Source organism: Cervus canadensis, chromosome 12, assembly GCF_019320065.1.
Source record: "Cervus canadensis isolate Bull #8, Minnesota chromosome 12, ASM1932006v1, whole genome shotgun sequence".
NCBI classification, from domain to species: Eukaryota; Metazoa; Chordata; class Mammalia; order Artiodactyla; family Cervidae; genus Cervus; species Cervus canadensis.
The window spans coordinates 20,579,202-20,603,830 of record NC_057397.1 but is presented as its reverse complement, the minus strand read 5'-3'; the positions used below and the strand labels follow the sequence as shown (position 1 = coordinate 20,603,830).

Below are 24,629 nucleotides of genomic sequence, written 5' to 3'. Positions count from 1 at the left end.
GGACTGCTCAGATGCATGTAGTCTAAGAGAGAAGGGGTGAGATTTCTGTGCAGTGATAACCTCTTCCTTTCAAAATGCTAACCTCTAACTTGAACAGTCCCATGATTTACTGACAGGTCTTTTGTACTTTAAGTTTAGGAACTGCGGTTTCAGTCATGGCCAAGATTCCACTGTTGGAGTGCCTCACCAGACACAGTTACAGGGAATGTCTGGGGAGAGTGGATTCCTTGCCTGAACGCGAAGGCTCAGAAAAGGCTGAGACGAAGACCTCCACTGAACTGGTGCTCTCTCCTGATACACCTGCAGCAACGAGCAAACCCTCTTTAACCTCATTTCACTCGTCTGTGGAGCATGTAGCCCCAGACACCGCAGATGCTGAAAGTGGAAAAGATGTGAGGGAGCCTTGTCCAAGCCCTGCCCAGCAGGACGCAGCTGCAGTAGAGGCTAAAGAGGGGGACCTGCCTTTCTTTAATGTTTCTCTGTTGGACTGGATCAACGTGCAGGACAGGCCTAATGACGTCGAGTCCTTGGTCAGGAAGTGCTTTGATTCCATGAGCAGGGTGAGGAGTCTTAGTCTGATCTCTTGTGTCACTGTGTTGTTTTCGCCACTTGAAGTTACATCGCCTACACTAAGTATTTCCTGTACAGTAATGGGAGAAAGGGTGCCTTGAGCCTTGGAGTGAAACTTCATAACCACGTGTAGGACTTTGGACAAACCAAATCATTTAATGGATAATGTTAATACTTATGAAACTGACAGCAAATTTGGAAAGATTACTAGAGGTAATGTAGGTAAAATCTCTATGCAGGGCCGAGCCTTGAAGTGTCCACTCCAGTGGTGGTGGTGGTGCTACTTAGAATTTTTTTCTTCATGGTCCTGTAGTATCACTTGGACTTTTTAATATCTCCTGTAATTTGTCTCTGCAGCTATGCTGAGATATAATTTTGCTTATATCTTTAACAGTTAAATTGTTTTACACCGAAAATGATTTACATTCAGTGAAATACACAAGTCTTGAGTGGTTAGGAACCAGCTTCCAAAGGAGGACAACACTGTTCTACCTCCCAGAAAACCCCGTGGGCCTCTTTCTAATCGGGCTCCCACCCCACCCTGGCAACTGGCCTCTGATGTTTAAAAGAAGTAATTTTAGATTCACCTGAGATATTTTAAAAGTCAGAACTTAGACATTGTTGTTTTACTTGTATTTTGTAATCATAGTGACTTGTGCTTAGGGTTATATTCTCCCCAAGTACACTTATAAAAGCTTTTAAACTTGGGGAGTAAATCTGGAGTAAAGCTCTTCAGACCTGTTCAGTAAGTGGTAGAAAATCTTGGCTGCCTGAGAGGAAGTTGGTGGGGCACGTGTGTCAGTGGGGCGGACCAGATGAAACAGTGCATGAAGGTGAACTTCTCAGTCGGACAGAGGCTTGGTCTGTGGCTGGCTGTTGGGAGAAAGGCCACACAGGTCTGCGTCCCTGGAAACAGCAACATTCTGTTCTTGCTGAAGGCGGAGTGCAGTCTGAGTCGTCATTCTCTCAGTACCCGCGTCCTTGATGATGTCCTGTGGGCGTGGCTTTCATTTTGGCCGTTTATTATTTGTTGTCAAAGAAAGCTTCAGTTAAGATGTTTGCCAGGGTAGAGAAGTGTGGAATATATTATGCAAAGATTACTGCCAGAAATGAATGAAAGCTAGTGTTCTATTCAAACTATTGACATTTTAGTAGCCTGAAAATTCCATTTGTGTTTGTGGAAAATCAGTCATGTGCTTGTGATAGAATGATTGAAGTGTCATTTTTTATAGTTCTACATCAGTCTGAGAACAGGCCTCTAGGCCATGGGAGCCTCTTTTTAAAGGGCTTACAGGTGGCTGTGTGTTTGCATGTCTGAATGAAATCTAGCAAAGCCTCAAGGTTTATTCACTTTATATGACAAGGGAGAAGAAACAGTAATCCTTGTCTGGCTTGATGAAAATTCACATTCATTTACACCTACAGAATTGAACGAGTCTTAAGACACTCTTCCATATTCGTCTGTATACTTGTGTTGTTCTCTCAGTGAGTTATGAAATACAGGAACATTGTAACCAGCAGTGTATGGTCTGGAGTTTTTTTCTTCCTTAAGCACTGCTGTTTTATGTGTCGTAATTTTGCCCAAGATGAAATCTGTTTTAGTCATCTTCTATAGCCTTTTGTCACCCTAATAATTTATAGTTAGTCAGTACTTTGGGTATGTGTGCACTGGACTCACCATGAAAACAGAAAATGTTCACATATGCACACAGTTAGCTGTCGTACAAGGCAGATGCCTCCCGTGTTAAATAAGGGCTGTTGACATCTTCATGATCTTAGAAGTGCAGCTGCTTATGACTACACTGAATTCTAGGTAGCTGTAGAATAGTTCATTTTTAATTGCTTCCATGTGTTGTCAGCGTGCTGAACACTATACCAAAAATAAATAATTTATGGTCCCTTAGCCGGTGGTGTTCAGGGAAGATGTGTTTGACTGGACTGCTCACAGTGAGCAGAGGTGGGCTTCAGTAGCTCGTTGGGCAGTCAGCATGAACAGAGACCTAGCTGGAGAAACTCAGGATTCATTCATCTGCAGTTCTGTTTCTCTGGGCAGAAGTAAGCCATTTAGGAACTTGAGCAGAGGACAACTCTTAATGAGTCAGTGATCGTGGCTGATGTCCACGTGGAGATGCTAGCAGACAGGCAGAAACATGGATTGGACACTGGTGGGAAGATAAAGGGTTGAAAAAGGTTGAGAGTTACCTTATTCTGGTTACAGTCACTGCTGAAACCCTGTGAGAAGTAGTAGAAATGGGTCACCGCACAGAACCCTCCAGGATCGCCTGTTTATGGAGGAGGCGGAAGAGGAGCAGGGTCCAGCGGAGGTGACACTGAAACCGGAGGAGGTGGTCTCCGGTGGGCCACACGTACCCTGAGAGCAGCCAGTGTAGGGCCGTCTGCATGGAAAACACCAGTGTGCAGTGTTCTTCTGAGCGGAGAGGAGCAGGTGGAGAGAAATGTTTGGGTTCCTGAATTACATAAATTCCTGGAAACTAGGAGGATTAAAGTCCAGCAACAGGAGAGATTACACAGCAAGAAAGTGTAGAGATGAAACAAGATTTCTGGAGGAGTGCAAACTGAAAATAAAGATACTGTCAAGGGGGGGGAGGTTTGAAGATGTTGATATGTTTTAGGGGGGAGGTTGAATTGATTAGACAGGTAATGACCAAAGAATATGTTTTTGTTACTAATTTTGCTCTACTTCATAAGACCTTGAAAATAGAATTTTCGGTGGGGCTGTTGAGAATTGAATGAATTGTGGCTTGAGTTGAAAGGTGTATGCCTGGCACTTGATTGCTTCTTAAGTATCCCAATATAATCAGTAAAAATTGTGTTTTTGTAATACTGTAATTACCCTGTTCTTGACCTTATAGAAATATAACCTCGATTTCTCATGTTTCCACTTTTCTATAATCTTTACTATCACTTTTTTTTTTTTTAAAGATGTGTATCAAAATAGTGTGAAATGTATTTTAAGCTCTTGGCTGAAAATTTCATTCATACATATTTCCATGTCACTCAGCTTGATCCCCGGATCATTCGACCCTTTATGGCAGAATGCCGTCAGACTATTGCCAATCTCGATAATCAGAACATGAAAGCCATCAAGGGCCTGGAGGACAGGCTGTACGCCCTGGACCAGATGATTGCCAGCTGCGGCCGACTGGTCAACGAGCAGAAAGAACTCGCTCAGGTGCTTACTGCAGACCTCTCTCAGGAAAGGGGATTTGTGGTTTCTAGACTAGTCTTTTATATACACTGTTTGTTTGCTGTGCCCTGTGTTTCCACATCACCCGTGAGTACTGTTAATGGTGGTATTACTGGTTCTGGTAGAATAGGAGGCGGCCGGTTCCTCACGTTCAGAGGTTTGAGCTGAGGCTGCACTGGGCGTTAGGGAGCCCTGCACACGCCGACGGCCCCTGTCCGTGATTCCTGAGCACCTCCTGCTCCCGCTTCAGGAAAATGGGGAGCCTTAGGAGATCTAGTTCAATGCCATGTTCCAAGAAATCAGGTAAAGAATCCGCCTGCAATGTGGGAGACTGATCCCTGCGTTGGGAAGATCCCCTGGAGAAGGGAAAGGCTATCTACTCCAGTACTCTGGCCTGGAGATTTCCATGGACTGTATAGTCCCTGGGGTCGCAGAGTCAGACATGACTAAGCTACTTTCACTTCCAGGAACTCTGATACCAGATTAGATTTATAACCATGAGAAGGTGGTGGGATTGTGGAGAGGGACTGACCTGGAAGTTTTCCCCATGTGGTGACGTTCTGTAATTTTTAACCATGATTGAAATATTTATAATGTTTTTATAGTTTATGGACTGAATTGATCTTGTAACTGCCAGATTCTCTTTTTCTGTCCCTTAATTTTGGATCCAGCCACCTTAACTGATTTCTTCATCTTGTTTGCACTGAATGGGTCCCCACCCCTGCCACCCCCTCCCAGTGCAGTGCTGAGTGTTGATAGATGTTACACTGGCCGTCCTTGGTTAATTCCTGGTCTCTGGGAAATGGTTGACATTTCACCATTACAGTGTTTATCTGGTGGGGTTTTTTTTCCCCCTTGTTTTATTAGAAAGCCGTATAAGGTTAAGGAAGGTACATTCTATTTCTAATCTTGGACCATCCTTGGATTCTTGGAATAAGTTCATCATGGTCATAATATATTGTCTTTTTAATGTATTAGCAGTCTTCCCTTTAAATGATACATTTATCTTTGATGTATTAAAGTCTATCATACATTAAAAATGGGCTTCCCTGGTGGCTCAGATGGTACAGAATCCGTCTGTAATGTGGGAGACCTGGGTTTGATCCCTGGGTTGAGAAGATCCCCTGGAGAAGGGAAAAGCTACCCACTCCAGTATTCTGGCCTGGAGAATCCCCGTGGAGCTTGGCAGGCTACAGTTCATGGGGTCTCAAAGAGTCAGACATGACTGAGCAACTTACACTACTTTTCCACAGTAAAGTATTCTTTAGTATTTCCAGCTTGTGGTAAATTCAGTTTTTGTCATTGGAAAATCCTTTGTTTCTCAAGGATATTTTCTCTTGATAGGGAATTCTAGGCTATTAGTGATTCACTTGTAGCTGTTTGCCTTTGGTTTGGTTTTTAGCAGTTTGTGATGTGGTGAGTTGTGGGTTTCTTTGTATTTCTCCTGTGTTGAGCTTGCACTCCATGGATTGTGGATTGATGTAGTATTTTCCTTGGATTCAGTAAAAAGTATTGAAAACCTCTTAAGATTTTATCAAAGGAGATTAAAGCAGTAAGTTTTTTTTTTATACTAAATTACAGAAAAAGCATAGCCACAGTTAATCTTGCAACATATTGGAAGAAAAATAAAGTATAACATTATTACTATTAAAATTGTCTTGTTTTCAGATATTGAACCATCTTGACTTTAACAGATCATTTAAACCTAAATTTATGTTCATGATGTTTAGAAAAACATGAAACAGTAAAGAGAGAGAACTACAGAAAGAAGCTACATGTGCTGTACTAGCTTGAGCGCTACAAATGTGATTGTGTACGGTGGCAGGTGTGATAGTAACGTGGATGTGCACACCCCGAAACTTCCCTAGCATGTTAACTGTTCAGTAAATAGAACAGGAAGAAAGCCGTCACTACAGTGACTCATCAAGATGTCTCTTCAAGATGTCTTTAGACTTATTTTTTTGAATTGTTTGCTGTTGGATTTGACACGTGTGTCTGAATTAATCTACAGCCTAAGCACAATCCTTACCTAACAAAAAGATGCAAGGCTTACTTGTGAAAATAAATAAGGATAGCTAAGAAAAGAGTCTAATCATTATTTTTCCTACAAAATAATACTGTGGAAATTCATTGTTCTGAAGACATGCACACAGGTCAGTGGAATAAGGTACAACAGCCCAGGATTATTGGAGTGGGGAATGGCTTTTCAGTGAGTGATGCAGTCAACTGATTGTTACTTTATTGGGAGAAGTGTATACTGTTGATATCACTGATTAGATTAAATCTGTTGTGAAGTCAGTGACCCTGTGTGACTTCCCTTGCGCTCTGACTGCACAGCAGCCTAGCAGGGGTTTACCGTCACTGGTTCTGGTTTTCATCTGCCTGCTGTGTCCTTGGACAGGTTGCTTTATCTTCCTGAATCTCTCTCTCTCTCTTTTTTTTTTTAAGCATGAAAATTGAACAGAATTAGATGAGCATAAATTTCTTCAAAACTCTGAATCTTTTGCTGTGGACCCATCTACTACATAGGAGATTTTAAAATCTTATTTGAAAGGAGAACAGTTTGTGTCTAACATGAAGCTTCGTCTCTTAAACGAATATTCCTGTTTTTAATGAAAGTTAATATCCTTTAAAATGTTTTCTCTCAAAGGGATTTTTAGCTAATCAGATGAGAGCCGAAAACTTGAAGGATGCATCTGTGCTACCTGATTTGTGCCTGAGTCATGCAAATCAGTTGATGATTATGTTGCAAAACCATAGAAAGCTGTTGGACATTAAACAGAAGTGCACCACTGCCAAACAGGAGCTCGCAAATAACCTTCACGTCAGACTCAAGTAAGTGCTTCTCAGGCAGCTGGTTTGGGGCGTTGAGAGTTGACACTTCGTATTTCTCCCAAGTGATGGTGTGATTTTATTACCATGCTGAGGTACTTTGTTGGTTGACAACCATGGGCCCGGATGGTTTTTCAGAGTCTGTGCGTCTTGATCTCATTCTGCAGGTGGTGTTGCTTTGTGATGCTCCACGCTGATCAGGATGGAGAGAAGTTGCAGGCCTTGCTCCGCCTGGTTATCGAGCTCTTAGAGAGAGTCAAGATAGTAGAAGCTCTGAGCACAGTTCCTCAGATGTACTGCTTAGCTGTTGTCGAGGTTGTCAGGAGAAAAATGTTCATAAAACACTACAGGGAGGTACGCAGGCTGACTCTGTTTACTGTGTCTGGGCCTCAGTGAGTTGGTGCTGATGCTGACACGTGCTCTCCTTTCCTCAGTGGGCCGGTGCTTTAGTCAAGGACGGAAAGCAGTTATATGAGGCTGAGAAGTCAAAAAGGGAATCCTTTGGGAAATTATTTAGTAAGTGTTTTTTATTAATAACTTAACATTTTTTAAGAAAAAGTGCTGGTTTTATTTTGTAGCTATGAGTGCACTATGCAGCCGGAGTTGTAGAGTAACTGCGTGTTAATCTCTTTACACAGGGAAGTCTTTTCTAAGAAATCGTCTGTTCAGGGGATTGGACTCCTGGCCCCCATCCTTTTGTGTACGTATTTATTTTCTAACATGACTAAGTCCTGTGTGTTCAGACCTTTGTTTCAGAAGTGGAGATATTTATCAGAAACAAATTTTTAATCAAAATAACAGTATTTTTGACTCTAAGATGAATTCATAGTTTTTGGCCAGGAGTCTTCTCTGCTCAGAACTGTGACGTTGTAGGACACTGCTGAGATGGGTGGGAATGGAGTCTCTCCCCCTCACTGGGTCTGTCTCCCTCCTCCTCTCCTTCCCCTGCTTCCCTTTTTTTCATTCATGTTGGACAATCCCCAGTCAGGTCATCTTCATCAAAGCCATGAAAAATAGGTCCCTGTATTTCTAAACCAGAATGGGACCACTAATTTTATTACATGAAAAAAACCAAAAAACAATGCCGTGGTCAAATAAGTTTTGGAAATGCTGTCTGTTTTCTCCTCACACACGTGTTTTCTCTTCACACATGCTGTTTCGCGGTCATGCATGTTTCATGCTACAGGATTCCTTAGGGCTATAGCCATTGTGTTTTTGTGTGTCTGCAAACGGGCAGGGTTTCCTACACACACACCTTTACTGGGGAACCCTGCATAAGTCATGACTAAGGCCATGGCCTTGTCTTAAAAGCTGCATTTCTCAGCAATAATCAAAAGAATGGTAGGTGATTTTTTTTTTTTTAAGAAGCTGCAATTGACTAAGATTTCATACTTTGGAAAATGTAAAAAAAAAAGTTGGAGAAAAAGGGTATGGAAGGAAGTTTTACATCAGAAAGAAAGTCTTTTGCCTTAAAACAGCACTACACACCAGTGGTGACAAAAGTAGATGGAGGGCCAGGGTAGGCCTCAGGACTATGCTGACCGAGCTGTCGGTCAGGTGGAAATTTGGGAATAGCCTGTGGTATCGAGACAGATGGGTTCCTTTAATGTAGGTGGGAACAGCAGCGTTCCTGTGAAAAGATGATGAGAGCAGAGAAGAGAGGGAGCAAGCCCAGCATCCCTATTTCAGACTCGGAGATGGTCTCTTCATTGAGCAGTCCTCCATTTGTAGTTGATCATCTTATTCTGTTTCTATGGGATGAGTAGATCATTTGAAGCATTTTTAATTATTTATTGTATTGAATTATATAGTAAGAAATACAGTATTTATAACAAGAAATACAGTAAGTATAGTCAATACATAGTAAGAAATCATATACAAAATTATCCTGTATTTTTTTGGTAATTTTTTTTATATATAGACACAGAAGCCTCGAAAGTTTGACTGTGAACTTCCAGATATTTCATTAAAAGATTTACAGTTTCTGCAATCATTTTGTCCTTCTGAAGTTCAGCCATTCCTCAGGTAAAGGCCTGTAGTTCCCACCTTGGGATGTTCTTGCTGCCCTGGGTGGTGGGAAGAGCACCGGTGCTCGCAGGGAACTCCAGAACAGAGGAGGATTTCGTGATGGTCTGGTTCTTCCATGGCTCCTTTGGGAAGCTTGCAGGCAATATAAAGATGATTAGAAAATAAAGATCAGAAAACGAAGATGATAAAGTAGAAGAAAATTAATGCCTTACATGAAATTAGTTTTTTCTGATAGTAATCTGTGTTGTTGCATGGTAATGTGTTAGTCTTCTTAAACTTGTTTGGTATTGATTGATAGAGGATGGTTAGTCATTTTGGGCACAGATTACAATATTTGGTTGTAGTTATCCCTTTATCATTAAGAAATCAGAAGTCTAATTTGGTTGCACTCTGTTTCAGGGTTCCCTTACTTTGTGACTTTGAACCTCTCCACCAGCATGTACTCGCTCTGCATAATTTGGTAAAGGCAGCACAAAGTTTGGATGAAATGTCACAGACCATTACAGACCTGCTGAGTGAACAAAAGGCAAATCCGGTTCTTTGCAGTGGTTCGCCCCGTTAGCATGCATGCCTATGGTGTCGCAGCTCGGTCAGCCTGTCCCTCTCTCTTTCAGGCCTCTGCGAGTCAGACGTCCCCGCAGTCGGCTTCCTCGCCCCGGCTGGAAAGCGCGACAGGAATCACAACCACTACCTCACCCAGGACACCGCCTCCACTCGCCGTGCAGGATCCTCTGTGTCCTGCGGTCTGCCCCTTGGAGGAGCTGTCGCCAGACAGCATCGACGCCCACACGTTCGACTTTGAGACTATCCCCCATCCAAATATAGAGCATACTCTCCACCAGGCCTCCTTAGACTTGGATTCGCTAGCAGAAAGTCCTGAGTCGGACTTTATGTCTGCGGTGAATGAGTTTGTCATAGAGGAGCAGCTATCGTCTCCAAACCCCATCAGTGACCCGCAGAGCCCGGAGATGATGGTGGAGTCCCTCTACTCCTCTGTCATCAATGCCATTGACAGCAGACGGATGCAGGACACCAGTGCCCCCAGTCAGGAGGATCTGGGCGACCACGCGTCCCTCAGCGTCCAGCTGGGGAGGTGCCGCACATCCGCCCACGACTCACACCTCAGCATTCAGACCCTGAAGGAGGACTTCTGCCACTTCCGGACGTTCGTGCAGAAGGAACAGTGCGACTTTGCCAATTCCTTGCAGTGTACAGCAGTAGAAATAAGAAGCATTATCGACAAAGTAAAGCACTCTTTGGAAATAACACTACATGAAAAACATCAAAAAGAACTAGAGTCTTTAAAAAGCGAGTATGAGGGCAGGCTTGCTACTCTGGTGAAGGAGAGTGAAGAGAACAAGAGCAAGATCACCAAGCTGCGGGGGGACCTGGTGTGCCTGGAGGAGGTGCTGCAGAATAAGGACAATGAGTTCGCTCTGGTCAAGCACGAGAAGGAAGCCGTCATCTGCCTGCAGAAAGAGAAGGACCAGAAGCTGCTCGAGATGGAGCGCACGGTGCACACCCAGCACTGTGAGATGGAAGCCCTGCGGCAGTCGCACGAGGCTGCGCTGGAGGACTTGAAGAAGCTCCACGTGGAGAATGACGAGAAGCTCCAGCTACTGCGGGCAGAGCTCCAGCGCCTGGAGCAGAGTCATCTGAAGGAGCTGGAGGACACACTGCATGGCCGTCACACACAGGAGTTGGAGAAGGCCATGAGCGAGCACAGGCTCTGCTTGGAGAAACTAGAAATGGAAAACCAGCAGAGGATTGAGCAGATCCAAGATTCTCATGCCGCAGTCATGCAGGAGAAGGAGCAGCAGCTCCAGGAGTTAAAGCTCAAGGTTTCGGATTTGTCGGACACGAGATGTAAGTTGGAGGTGGAGCTGGCTCTGAAGGAAGCAGAAACTGACGAGATAAAAATGTTGCTGGAAGAAAGCAGAGCCCAGGAGAAGAAGACCTTGCAGTCTGTCTTTGAAAAAGAGACTGAACAGTTGAGAGCAGAGATCAGTAAACTAAACCAAAAGATTCACGACAATAATGAAAATTATCAGGTGGGCTTGGCAGAGCTGAGAACTTTAATGACAGTTGAAAAAGATCAGTGCATTTCCGAGTTAATTAGTAGACATGAAGAAGAATCTGATAGGCTTACAACTGATTTAAACAAAATGACATCATTGTATCAGCAAGCATTTGAAATAGAAAAAGGCCTGAAAGAAGAATTAGCTGAACTGCAGAGTAAATTAGACTTAGAATTGAGCGCTCTTGAAAAACAAAAAGATGAGAAAATCTCCCAGCAAGAGGATATGTACAAAGCTATTATCCAGAAGCTAGAGAAAGACAAAGAGGAATTTGTCATGAGACAGGAACGGGACCGAGAACAGCTAGTTCAGAGGCTTAATTGTGAAAGAGAAGCTGCTATTGAGACTGCCAAAAAAGAAATGCACTTGGAAAGAGAAGCTGTTGAGAAAGAGTTGTTAGAGAAAGTTAAACATCTTGAGAGTCAATTAGCAAAAAGGTAAGAAAGAACTTCAGTCTGTAGTCATAAAATTACAGTCTGGTGATGCAAATTTTAATTGTGTGTGTAATCACAGTACCTTAATTTCCTCATTTACGTTAGGTAAAAGTAACCATCGAGATATTTGTGAAGTAAAGATGTCCTTTTTAAAGTAGTCTGTGTTACTTAAAAACATTTGAAAGAAATAACATTGTAAATCCACTGGAATGGCCTCTAAAAATGGATTTGTAGTTTGGATTTCAAGACAAATCAATTTTGAAAATTTCAAATGTTTTCAGGATCTTTTTTTCCTTTTTTAACATATAAATTTCCTTTCGGTTTATTTGTAGTTTGTTCCCTAAATTTTTCATTTGAAAGTTACTGATTTTCATTCTTTTAAAATCATGTATGTATGTACGTATAAAAGAGCAGTAGTTAGGAACGTCTAGGTTGCGACTCGCTTCCTGGTTGTTATTTTCTGATATTACAATCTCAGTTACTTCCTCTGTGATTCAAAAGATAATGTTAAATTCTGGGTTTTATACAGTGGTGGGGTTTTTTGCCTTTTTATTATTGTTGCTGCCTGATGTTACTGCCTTTGATCAGAGAAAATGGTCTTCGGTATTTCTACTCATTAAAATATATTGAGGGGGTTTGTGGCCTAATAAACAATTTCTAGAGCATTATTAGTTGGTTCTATCGTTAATTCTTCCAAGAGAATATCTGTATAGGTGTATGTGCTTTGTGTAATTTAACCTCCAGCCGCTTCTTATCACTTATACGCAGTCTCTTGTGATTGACTATCTGCTGTATACTGTTCATTTATCCTGGTGCACAGTTGAACCTCAAAGTCCATTTTGAAAACAGAAGCTCTGTATGTTTTCTGGAGGGATTGGAGGCTCTTAGAGGAACTGGACCTCTTGAGTGTCCCCAGAGCCTGGGGGATGCAGAGGTCGAGGCAGTCACCACAGAAGGCCAGGGAGGCCGGCGGCACCAGGGTCCTGCAGGGGCCAGTGAAGAGTATGGTGCACAGTGTTCGGTCAGAGATTGTGGTCCTCGTGGGGTACTGCCCAGACACTGCACTCCCTCTCATCCTACCCTTCCTCATCGTGCTTTGAAGTCCTCTGAGAATCCTCTGGACACCGGGCCCTCCTGCAGGCTCGCCGTGGCTGCCGTGGGGGAACGGAAGCCCCTCCATACCTGCCCAGTGCTGTCGGGACTCGTGTGGACCCCACCTTGTGTCCACCGTGTCACCTGAGTGTCCTAGCTCCAGGAGTGAGTCTGTGTCCACTTTATGGTAACTGAGGAGACCATGGCAGGGGTCAGTCTCCACAGACCAGGTACAAGCCTGAAGCCAGGTTCCCTGCTTCAGAATCTGAAGGGCCTCAACCATGGTTCTCCCGTAGGACTTGACAAAGCTCCGTTCAGTGTCCATTTTGGCAGAGCAGCCGCACGGGTATGGGCTGTTGGTGGTGGGGCGGTGGGGGGAGTGGTGGGGTGGGGGTGGGGTGGGTAAATGCTCCCACAGCAGGGGGCGCACAGGTATTCAGGGGAGGAGCTGGAGCAGCAACTCAAATATGCCTGCTCTGTCCTGCCTCTGGGTCTCAGAAATCCTCACCCTTACCTTGGACAGGCCGTCCCATGTGCCTGAACTACTGTATACTTAGAAATCTTGTTGTACTGACAGGCTGTGGGTTCTCATGGCTCACGCCCCTGATAGCTCACCCACTGTGTCTTGCCCTGATAGCTCAAGTAGTTGCTAATTCCTTTTTTTGGTTGTTTAATTTTAAAAATTAATTTATTTTTGGCCATGCCAGCACCTGTGGGATCTTAGTTCCCTGATCAAGGATCAAACGTATGCTCCCCACTTTGGAAGCATGGAGTTTTAACCACTGGATTGCCAGGGACTTACTTTGTTTTTAACTTTAAAAAATGTATTTCATTGACACATAGTTGAAGTATAATCTGAAGCCCCATGGCTCAGACCGTAAAGAATCTGCCTGCAGTGTTGGGAAGATCTCCTGGAGGAGGGGTTGGCTACCCACTCCAGTATTCTTGCCTGGAGAGTTCCATGGATAGAGGAGCCTGGTGGGCTGCAGTCCACGGAGTCACAAAGAGTCGGACACAATGAACATTTTAATAGCTGATGTACATCGTTATCCTAATTTCTGCTGTGTGGCAAAGTGATGCAGTTAAGCATATGTATATTCTTCTCCATTAAGGCATATCCCAGGATATTGAATAGAGTTCCCTGTACAACAGGACCTCATTGCTTCTTCATCTTATATGTTACAGTAGTCCATTTAGACTTTTGTGACCTGCCTCCCCCTCGCCTCTAACCTCATTCTCTCCCCTCTGCCCTGCCTACTTGCCTGGAACTTGGCTTCTTGTTTTCCCCACAATAGTTGGCTTACCCTGTAACTGTAGGTGTGTCACTTACCTGCACGAAGTAGACATTAAGCAGACAGTATGAAGAGATGCTCATATGTAAGCCCTGCATATGGCTCATTTTATCCCGAGTCCGTTTTCTTAGTGAGCAAAGTCCCTGGCTCCATCCTGGTTCCTCAGTGACCTTGAAATGATGCTGCCTGTGATTTTTAATCCACCCCCTCCCCAGCCCCAAAGGAGAAACTTGGAAAAACATTGAAGTGTCCTTTTAAATTGAATAAATGTACATTTAAAACCCTCCATTGACTTGGTTGCTAGGATAGTGTGAGAATGTTTACACGACAGTCTCTTGAGCTGGGGATATTTTAACACCTTGGATGAGAGTATCTACTTCTTGACAAGCAGTTCTGATGTAGAGGATTGTGAGGTTGAAAGCAGATAAAATAACCAGCAGCCTGGGCTTTGCGCTTTCTCGCTGACCTCACCTCTCAGCCCCTCAGCACCCTTTGGAGGTGAGCAAGTTCTGAGAGAAGTGAATCTAAATTCAGGCATATGTCAGTTTGCTATGTGTACACATTTAAGTTTCGCTTTAGTTTAAGGTTATTTATTCATTAAAAAAATGAACCAAAGCCTGTTTAAAGAATGAAAGCTCTTCAACAGATGTGTTCTGCAGGTGTATTTTTATTCAACTCTCAGTCCTGTGTCTGGCAGTTGCAAGGAAGGTAAAACTAGAATTTGAAGCTGAGCTCTTGAAGTATATTGATTTTTATATTGAAAATGTTGCCTTTTGCTGTAGAAACTGATTATCCTAAATATCGGATAAACCACTCAACCACACTGCTGGGAGTATGTGATCTGTATTAGGCTTTTCCCTGGCACTTATTTCTCTTTTGTTGGTGGATAAAAAACGAGAGTTAACATAGAAAGATCTTTTAACACCAGTTAACTACTGTTAGGTTAAAGGAAGATGTTTAGCATTTCTGGTGTCATCTAATTATGATACTTGGTATACTTGTGATTATATCTGTAATACTGGGGAAAAAATATAATACTCTATTTAATTTTTAAAGTCATGCCATGGAATCTGCCAGAGAAGATTCTTCAAGCCTAGTTGCTGAACTTCAAGAAAAGCTCCAGGAAGAAAAAGCTAAGTTTCTAGAACAACTTGAAGAGCAGGAGAAAAGGAAGAATGAGGAGATGCAGAATGTTCGAACATCTTTGATCGCTGAGCAGCAGGTGTGTGGACTCCTGGACTGAGAAGGTTAACAAGTGTGTCTGTGTAGTTGAGGTTTTTGCTGTCTTAAGTGTGACTTTTCCTACATTGATCCTGGTGGTATTTGCAAAGTATCTTCTTCATATTTAAAAGCATTTTCTTTTTAACAGTCATTATTTCACATGAGTACTTCAAAAAGGAAACAGTCCTAGTTTAGAAATTAAGAAATGTAAATTCTGTTCCTGACTTCCTAGCTTCCTCCCTGATCTTGTCAAAATCATTTAACGTTTTCACATCACATTGATTTTTGCAAATGAAAGTGTTTATAGTACTACATAGATAATATTTGAATTTTTTTTCTCTAAGCTGTGAAATTTTCTTCTCCATTGTGTGCTGTTAATTCTTATCCATGTGATGAGCTGGCATTTTTATTTAAAATGTCACCTTGTGAATGATACTTTTCTTCTCCATGTTGAGACGTACCACCAGAAATAGATGTAGTGTGTTTTTTGTGTCCGTCACTGCCCTGTGCATGCAGATCATGTGAGTGGTTCTCGTTCTGTTGTTCCAGACCAATTTTAACACCGTTTTAACAAGAGAGAAAATGAGGAAAGAAAACATAATCAATGATCTCAGTGATAAGCTCAAGAGCACAATGCAGCAGCAGGAGCGGGACAAAGGTGAGTGGGCCTCAGGAGTGCGGCATCTTTGGCTCTGACGGATGCGCACCATGGGTAACTCTGTCCCCACCCCCGGCTGCAGATCTGATCGAGTCCCTGTCTGAGGACCGTGCGCGTCTGCTGGAGGAGAAGAAGCGACTGGAAGAGGAGGTTAGCCGGCTGCGGGGCGGTGCCTTCGTGCCCTCCCCGGGCATGGCCGCAGCCCCAGAGTTGTATGGGGCCTGTGCGCCTGAGCCCCCGGTGGAGGCCCTCGACACCCTTGGTGAGGGGAGGCCAGACTCAGCCATGGAGACCAGCATGATGTCTGTCCAGTGAGTGCCCCGTCCTCCTGTTCAGGCATGGCCAGCCAGCACTGAGGGTGGGAGGGCTGGGCAGCCCTCGTGGTGACCGCAGCCCACGAACTCGGGAGCTGGACCCAGTGGATTGGTTATGGCACAGGCTGTGTTACCATTACTAGTTATCTGTGGGAGCCCATATGGGCGTGTTTCACAGGGTGCCGTGGTGTCCCTGCAGTGTCCACAGGTAGTCAGGAAGGGCTGCCGGACTGGTGTCTGCAGGGGTTCCAGGGTTGAGCCCATTGCCTCGGGGAGCAGGGGTTACCAGAGGCTCAGGTGTATTCATGGGGCTGAGGCCGTGGTGGATGGAGTGGCCACTTACATGTAAAATCTGAAATGAAAGTCATGTAGGTAGAAGTGGAGAAGGAGGAGCGTGGTTTCCCCAGGGCTGTGGGTGAAGGGAGGAGGTAGTCATGTGAGGTGAGTGGGGTGTGGATTAGTGTTGCACAGTACACGTGTCTCAGACCACCTCATTGTGCACTCTAAGTATGTTAACAGTTTTATTTGTCAGTATGGCTAAAGTAAGTCATTTTCTCTTAGAGAAAACGTCCACGTGCTCTCTGAAGAAAGACAGCGGATAATGCTGTTGGAACGAGTAAGTGCGTTTTGTCCGTGTTGAAGCATAGTGGGTAAGGCCTTCACTCTGGATTGCAGTGAAGCGACCTTACACGAGAACAGACTATGTGTGTTTATATATTAGATCTTTTTAATGGTTATTTTGTGGTTATTTTTGAGAAGCTCTGTCATCTCTGATCCTAGTGGCTGGTAACAGTTCAGGATTCAGCGACACAGTTTAAGTGTGAATTCCACATATTAATTTTCAAAAACTAAGTATTAAGTGTTTTCCAAAATAGGGCAAAAATAGACTATGTGAATAATGAAGAAAAGTTAGGTTTTTTTATAGGGACTGATTGAGGTGAAGAGAAAAATATGGCAATAGGGGTTTCTTCTTAGTTGCAGACTTGCCTTTCTTTGTTCATAGAGCACTTTTCATTGCCTAGGCTTTGAAGATTTTTAACAGTTTCTTTTGCTCTCCACAAGATAACTGTCTGAGGATTCGGAGTCTGAACTGTGCAGACGTGTGCCCTCGCTGCTCCCGTCTCTCCCCTGTGCTCTTGTTAGTGAAGGGTCATCACGTCTACTTGCCTGTGTGTGTAACTGTGGGTCCCACCTCCTGGGCCCCACCTCCTAACACAGCCTCTGGGGACAGATCTCGTTAGTGTATATTTGCAAGTCCTCGAGGGCTTCTAATGCAGATTAAGCTTTGAGAACACCTAACATAAGGAAGTATACCTAAAAATTATTCCATTTGCCTTTTATGCTGGTAAATAAAACAGTTGGAGAGACTCTCTAGAAAAGAATGTCCCCAAGATCTTTTTATACTAGAGATTAGCATTAGTCCATTGTGTTTGGATTTGAGTATTTATGAGTATAAACCATGGTGTCTCTTTCTCTTCTCTGCAGACACTACAGTTGAAAGAAGAAGAAAACAAGCGGTTAAATCAGAGACTGGTAAGGTTTCTCGCCCAGTTGATCTTGACATTTAAACTGTTTGTGTCACATTTCATTATGAAGATCAGAAGGTTGTGTGGTCTGATTAATTCATTCCTGGTAGGTTTCGTTGACTAATCAGTTTTACAAGTCAGTCTTACGTGCTTTAATAAAGCAGTTGCTTCATTTTTCATACTCTAATGATTAGGATTTATGAGGCAATGGGTGCAGTTTGAGGCCTGTGTTCAATACCTTAAGGCACTGATTAGAGTGGAGTTATTTTAAAGTAAAGAGTCTTGTATGGAGGCATCCAGTTTCTTGCATGTGCCTGTCTTAACTCGAGCAGCAAAATTTCCACGTTACTTCCATAACTGCTAGACTGTCAGTCCTGAACTTATGACCACAGCAGCTTTAAGGCTATCTGCTGTCTGTGTGCGTGAAGCAGATCCTTTCAGGAAGAGGTGCAGAAGTTGCTGCCACAGCGGCTCCCCGGGTGCTCTGGGCTGCGTCCCCGGGGGAGGAGACTCTGCCTGCAGGGCGTCGTCACTGTGTCCTCTGCGCTCCCAGAGCAGTGGGCAGTGCACAGGACGCTGTAGGTGCTGTTCAGTGTTTAAGACAGAAAGCCATTTATCTGTCCTTGGTTTGTGTGACTAGAGTTGGGCCACTCTGCTTGGGAGGGTTAGATGTCCCTGCCATCCTTTCTGGCCCCCAGACCTGGGGACCCACGTGCCCTGTATCAAGTAACAGTGTGAGAAGTAGGCTGAAGCCCGACTGAGACCAGTTAGCCCCATCCCCTCCCACCTAGATGCTTGCAGGGGAGGATGATAGGCAGGCCCTTCCTGGGCTGCTGCTTGCTCAGAATTGTGGGCTATAAACTTTTATTGAAATCATCAGCTCCTTCCTTCTGATATTTGTTAGGATTAAGTATCTGTTTATTGATAAAATAATTCTATATCCAGTTTTTAATCCAGCCAAATTTGATTAAGAACAGCATAAGTAGAAGTATAGGTAAATTTGTACACTGAGAGTAACTGTTAAAGGAAAGGCATTACATTAATGAAGCATGGGAGTTTGGGCCTTGAAAGCTGGGCCGCAGACGTGACCACACATCATAGTGGAAGAAGTGTTTGCAGTCAGGCCTAGAAAGTGCCCGGAGAGAGCACGTGACTTATGTAAGCTTTTAAACTGTTCTCTTCCAGATGTCTCAGAGCATGTCTTCCGTATCCTCGAGGCATTCTGAGAAGATAGCCATTAGAGAGTAAGTATTGTGTTTGTTTATTTTTTTTCTGTGAAAAAAAAATTGCTAAATTGAATAGTACTGAATTGTTCATGAAAATGTGTTTCAGTGACTATAACCCTTCAACCTCAGTTTCAGTCAACAGAGTGTTATACATTCATTCGTAATTAATATTTTTTTAATTGAAAAGCAAGGTTTTTCTGTGTTATTTTGGGGACGCTGTTGTGCCCAGTCGTGTCTGACTCTTCTTGACCCCTTGGACTGTAGCCCACCAGGCTCCTCTGTCCACGGGCTTTCCCAAGACAAGAATATTGGATTCCTTCTCCAGGGGATCATTCCCACCCAGGCATCGAACCTGGGTCTCCAGTGTCTCCTGCATTGGGATTTGGGGACATTGGGATTGTACTGGAAGTCCTTCCTGTCCTAGCTTTAATTGTCACTTACATTGCATTCCTGAAGCCTCTTCAGTTGCTGCCACTTCTTTTAAATCCCTTTTACCACCTTCATCTTTTTCATTTTAGATTGGAGACTCTTGATTTTTTTAAGCTGCAGTGTTTCTTCCTTTTTTTATTACTCGGACTTTGTTTTATTGATATGCTACACATCAATAATGCACTGCTTATTAGCACTGACTTAAAAAATAAACAAGACTTTCTGTTTTGTCTATAATAGATCTGTCAACCAAATGTCTGGGTTACTGACATTAAACTCTGTGATTTGAAAGGGCTGGGTGTATCTGTCTTTCCCTACCAGCTGTATGTCAAGTCAAATCAACTTACAGTCTTTCAAAAATGAGAGAGATGAGCTGAAAACAAAAACACCATCTCCAAGAAGCCCACCCTCCCTTTTGAGGTGTTGTCTTCTGATGTTTGTCCTGAACATGTCTGGTCCTATTCTTTTAGGCAGGCAGTTAATTGTGAGATAAACAGTTAATGAAGGAAAGACTGTTATCTTTGTAGAGTTTCCCTAGTGATGTTAATGATTTATCAGGTTCAGGACCACTGTTGTCTGAGATCCAAATTAATTTTGAACTGGTATTTCGAAGATAATTCTGAAGGACCCTGAGGAGACAGACAGACGCCATCTGAAACCCCAGGCCATCATACCTGGTCTCCTTACTGCCTCTCCTCCCAGACCGAGGGGACTTTCCTCAGAGCCTGGAGCAGCACTGTTGGACGAGTTAGCACTTCCCTCCTCACCGTGACTACCCGTTTGCTCCCCCTATTTTTGTGCGTTGTTGTAAAATACTAGGTTTGGATGAGTACCTTCTTCCTGTAACTGGGTGAACTTGGGTATTTTTTTTCCTCCTCACCCAAGCCGTGTGTGTGTGTGTGTGTGTGTGTGTGTGTGTTATGTTGGTCTCTGACAGTTGCTGGTGTTACCCTTTGAACATATGTGTATGTCCAGCACTGCGTGAGCAGTCAGGTAGCTGAGACACCTGCTGTTGCATTGATAACTAAGCGTTGGCTGGACCCTGCAGCGTCCACAAGCAGACCGTCGAGGCGGGGTGGTGGTGGCTTCTCAGGTGACTGAAGCTGCTCCTCTGCTCAGTTTCCAGGTGGGCGACCTGGTGCTCATCATCCTGGACGAGCGCCACGACAACTACGTGCTCTTCACCGTGAGCCCCACCCTCTACTTCCTGCACGCCGAGTCCCTGCCCGCCCTGGACCTCAGGCCGGGAGAGGGCGGTAAGTGTCTCACTGAGACATAATCCCAGTGTGTGCTGTCTGACTGTGTCAGAGTTACACAGGCAAAAGAGAGCTCTGCTTCCATCTGCTTTCTTGTTTGTTTGTTTTTATTTGGTCTGCATTATCCAGATTATTTTACTGGATTCTGTTGACAGTTCGGCCTGAGTGCAGCTAACGCAGTCAGGTCAGTTATCTCATACCCTGGTGACAGCAGGATTGTACTGTTAAAGTGCTCATACCTATGTAAGCTTGAATATAACGTGCTCATTTGTTTATAAGGGCACTCCTTGTTTTGGCGAAAATAAATTCTTTTAAATTATAGAATGTCTCTTCTGTGCAACATATCATTCTGTGTTTCTACCTTGTTTTTCATTATTAAACTTGTCACTACTTTCATTTTCTTTTCAAAGCAATGAGCTTTGTTAAAATATACCAAGTTGTGGTTAGTATGTTACAATTATCTGGTACTTTGGCCTTTAAAAGAACTCAAAAAGAGCATAATAGACACCCTGGAATACTTTGCCTAAATAGAAAGACTGTATCCATTTGGTTTGATCTTCCTGTTTGGTCTGAAGAATTCCATGAACTGTATAGTCCATGGGGTCACAAAGAGTCAGACATGACTGAGCTACTTTCACTTCACTTCACTTCCTGTTTGGAGTGGTCAGATGTCAGTTCTCTGACACTGGCTCTGTGGCTGTTATTGGTGGGTTATGTAGAGTGTAACTGTGGAAAGTGAGACAAGACACTTGCAGTTTAATTTACTAGTTTTTTACCTTGAAAGCCATGAACTTGAGTTTTTCTTTCTTTTTTTTTAATGGTTTTTTGACCAGGGTGTTATGCCCTTGACAGGGGTGCTCATCACTCCTGGGACTTTAGTGTTAGACCAGGGGTCCCCAACCTCCGGGATCTAATGCCTGATGATCTGAGGTGGAGCTGATAGAGTAATAATAGAAATAAAGTGCACAGTAAATGTAATGTGCTTGAATCATCCCGAAACCATCTGCACCCCTGTCTGTAGAAAAATTGTCTTGTGCTAAACTGGTCCCTGGTGCCAAAAAAGTTTGGGGACTGCTGTGTTAGATGATTCTTTTCAGAAGCTGTGACTTGTCTGTGGAGCGCTTACTGGGCCTTAGAATAGGCTCGCCACGTCCTGTGGCCCAGGGGTTCATTGTCCATGTTGGCGTCTGTGTGTGTGTTTCTGATGGTTTATTCAGGAGATCTGGTTATTTACGTCTTGCCAAGTAATATTTATAGAATAAAATCAGTTTTATCTTCTCTTGGGAATTTCAGAGGTTTTACTCTAAACAGAAAAATTATTGGTCAAATACTTTTGGAATCAACTTTTTAATGACAGCTTCTGGTGAATTTTAAAAAGAGAATGAGCACGTGTCTCTCGGCTTGTGACATGGGTTTTTTCATCCCGTCTCCTTCCACATTTTTTCCCTTCCCTTCACAAAAATAGTCCCTTTGATATTCTTTCATTCTTAGGTATTTATTTTGCACTGACTGTTTGCATTGTGGTGCCAAAAATAAAAATGCAGTACTTTGCTTTGAACCTAGAAAATCAGCTTTGCGCCTGTTTTCAGCAGCAGAACAGGTCATGTGTCTGCACTTACAGTAGGTGGCACTGCTGAGCTGCTTAGAATACCTGGATTTATTTGTTCCTGATTTGTACTCAGATTGTTTGCTTCTGATTTACTTACTATCTGCACTTAAAGTAAAATGAATCCAGTTTTGTTTTATAAGTCATTTTGCATTTCTGTGATTTCACTTGGAAGAAGGTCCTTAGTCTGTTTTGATTCTGGCAGTTTTGTTTTCATGAGTAATTATAATTGTACTTTCAAAAAGAAATTAATGATTTGATTCCATAGCTTCAGGTGCATCTCGAAGACCGTGGGTCCTTGGAAAAGTGATGGAAAAGGAGTACTGCCAGGCCAAAAAGGTAAGCTTCACGGTGGGATGCAGACCCGGGAGTTGAAAGAAGGTTCTCTGGCTGTGTCGTGTAGAAGTCAGGAGCAGTGCTAGTCCTGGCCTTTTAGTTCACTTGAGTCAGGCCTTGAATTTCATGAGTGCGTTTGCACCAGCAGTTTTATGAATATTTGTGTTACTTGCCTTCTGAAAATAGAGCTAGATTACCAACAAACTGTCAACCTGTCCAGGAAAACTGCAGCAAGTTGCTGTTCTGTGTTGAGTGGCCGGTGCTGCTTGTGCAGTAAAGGAGCTGGTGATGAATCTGTCTGCTGGCAGAGCTGATGCGTCCTGACTCTCAGTGCCCCCCCCCTGAGGAGAGACAAGTGAAGTGCTGCCGCTCAGGCTGCGCCTGACTGTGGTGTTGGCAGTGTCAGTGTTGAGGGCTCAGTGACCCAGTGAGCAGCTTCCCCACCCTCCTCTGTGCCCCGTGCACCAGCAGGACTCGAGCCGGGTGCTGGACCTACTCTGATGCTCATCGTAATGACATACGGCTCACTCGGCACCGTACCTTTATCAGTGATCACTGATTCTTGCCTCAGTATTAGTGGCTGAGTCTCCACTCATATGGGGAGCAGGCGGACGTCCTCTGATAAAGACCCCCCGCCCAGTAATCTAGCCTTGAGTAGTGTGATGGGATGGAACTTGGGCACTTTGGTTTAATCACCCTTTTCTTTCTGTCTTAGGCACAAAACAGATTTAAAGTTCCTTTGGGGACAAAGTTTTACAGAGTGAAAGCTGTGTCATGGAATAAGAAAGTGTAATTTGAGGAAGAAATTGAGACCTTCTGTGATGTTTCCTGGTTTGTCCAACAGTGCTCTTTCATCACTCCAAAAACAGCAGGCCATCTTTTTATATAAAAGTCAACAGGACAATGTACTTCATTGGTGTATATCATTTACTTTTTACCTGACTACACTTTAGGAACAATAAATTCATCAAAACTCTGAGCTGAATTAAAATGGTTTTGTTTTTTTCTACCCAAGTAACTTTAGAAATGGGGACCAAACTAGTTCATTTTCTCAAAGGGCATACCCTGTGCATTGTGGCCTACGATAAGCCATGCTAATTGCCTGTTACATATACATTAGCTTGAATTTAGGTAGTCCGTGTTAGTTACTGTACCAGCATTTGTCTTTTTGTGAAGCCAATATCAGAAGACTTGCACTCTTTAACACATTCTTTATAAAATGTATACATTCTTCAAAACTATTTAAAGAGGAGTGTTCCTGCATGCAGATAATCATGATTTTGTTTGCCTCTGTAGATTACTAAAGCAAATTGTTTCATTTATTTTTTTAAATGCCCTTTGATGTTTCAAAACAAAAAGGAACTCTAATTCAATTGACTGACTTTAAGATCAGGCATATCCACAGTCTTGAGAAGCACTTTGAGCAGATGGTCGCCTGGGTTCTCCAAGGAGGAGTGTGCTGGGGGTGGTCTCCAAGTAGCACACAGCCCCTCCCAACACTTTCGTACTCTGTTTAGAAGAATCATATCGACGAGGTTCATGGTTCAGTTTCAGAAAAGCATATTCATTGTACATTAACCATTTAGAGGTCATTTAAATAACAAAATGTTGTATTGTAAAAGACATGTAGAATTTTAAAACAATAAAGATTTGAACCTGTAAATGTGTGTGCCTTTTAAAGACGGAAACATTTTTAATATATTTGAGTGATTGCTGGGAAGTGTGAAAAACTTGTTCTGTATCATATCAAAGAGAAACATGTTTATTACAAAAATGTTCTTTAACTGTATGCTATGTAACAGGGTCAAATAGCCTTCTGTAGAGTAGAATTGTGTAAACCCGGTCTTCAGATAAATGCCGCGAACAGAGGCATTTAAGTGAGCTGCCTGAGTGGATTGAGATTTGTTTCAGGTTTGTTGCTAGAGAACAATAATAAAATGGCTTTTTTTTTTCCAGAAAGTATTTAATTTCTTCATAAAAATAAGTTAAATATTTTTTTAAACATGTATATCTAATAGTACAGAAAATGGAATAAACACCATAGTGTATAGAAAACTGAATTTGACAACATATTAATGAATAAATGGACAAATGATTTCACGTTTCTCTTCAGTCCTTCCATTGCATCCTCACGCAGACAGCATCACCAGCAAAGAGCTCTGTGTAAGGGTGGGTCTGCTGCGCAGGTGTTCTTGGGTCTGAGTGAGTCTGCCCGATGGACTTTTAGACTTCAGATTTCAGAGTCATGCTGTGAGATGCAGGCTGAACCTGATCTCCTGAGTGGCGCTCTTTAATGTCGACTTTTGTTGCTTATCATTTTTCTTACATCCTATTCTATATCCATGCCATCAGTGGTTACCTATGCCTTCATAAAGCAAACAAAAAGAAAGTATGGTTTTCTTAGTTACAAAGAAGAGAAATGAAGCCTGGTTGGGTTCTTAACTTTGGGTGGGTGAGGCCAGCCATGGCAACAGAGTGCCCAAGCTTCTATCCCAGGTCTGACTTTATCTGGGCAAGCTGCAT

General features: G+C 43.2%; 1 protein-coding gene across 1 annotated transcript in view; it reads left to right on the top strand.

The window, feature by feature from the left end:
- Positions 1-24,202, top strand: part of RB1CC1 (RB1 inducible coiled-coil 1) — a 41,123-nt gene extending 16,921 nt beyond the window's left edge. The window contains exons 7-24 of the mRNA XM_043483272.1: positions 134-560; positions 3,593-3,763; positions 6,429-6,613; positions 6,778-6,964; positions 7,045-7,126; positions 7,249-7,310; positions 8,532-8,635; positions 9,038-9,164; positions 9,253-11,153; positions 14,591-14,756; positions 15,305-15,413; positions 15,496-15,724; positions 16,289-16,343; positions 17,213-17,260; positions 18,439-18,497; positions 20,028-20,164; positions 22,039-22,109; positions 22,822-24,202. Coding sequence (XP_043339207.1) covers positions 134-560; positions 3,593-3,763; positions 6,429-6,613; positions 6,778-6,964; positions 7,045-7,126; positions 7,249-7,310; positions 8,532-8,635; positions 9,038-9,164; positions 9,253-11,153; positions 14,591-14,756; positions 15,305-15,413; positions 15,496-15,724; positions 16,289-16,343; positions 17,213-17,260; positions 18,439-18,497; positions 20,028-20,164; positions 22,039-22,109; positions 22,822-22,899 — 4,198 coding nt within the window. The 3' untranslated portion in view covers positions 22,900-24,202. The remainder of the gene's footprint in view (positions 1-133; positions 561-3,592; positions 3,764-6,428; positions 6,614-6,777; positions 6,965-7,044; positions 7,127-7,248; positions 7,311-8,531; positions 8,636-9,037; positions 9,165-9,252; positions 11,154-14,590; positions 14,757-15,304; positions 15,414-15,495; positions 15,725-16,288; positions 16,344-17,212; positions 17,261-18,438; positions 18,498-20,027; positions 20,165-22,038; positions 22,110-22,821) is intronic.
- The last annotated feature ends 427 nt before the right edge of the window (positions 24,203-24,629 follow it).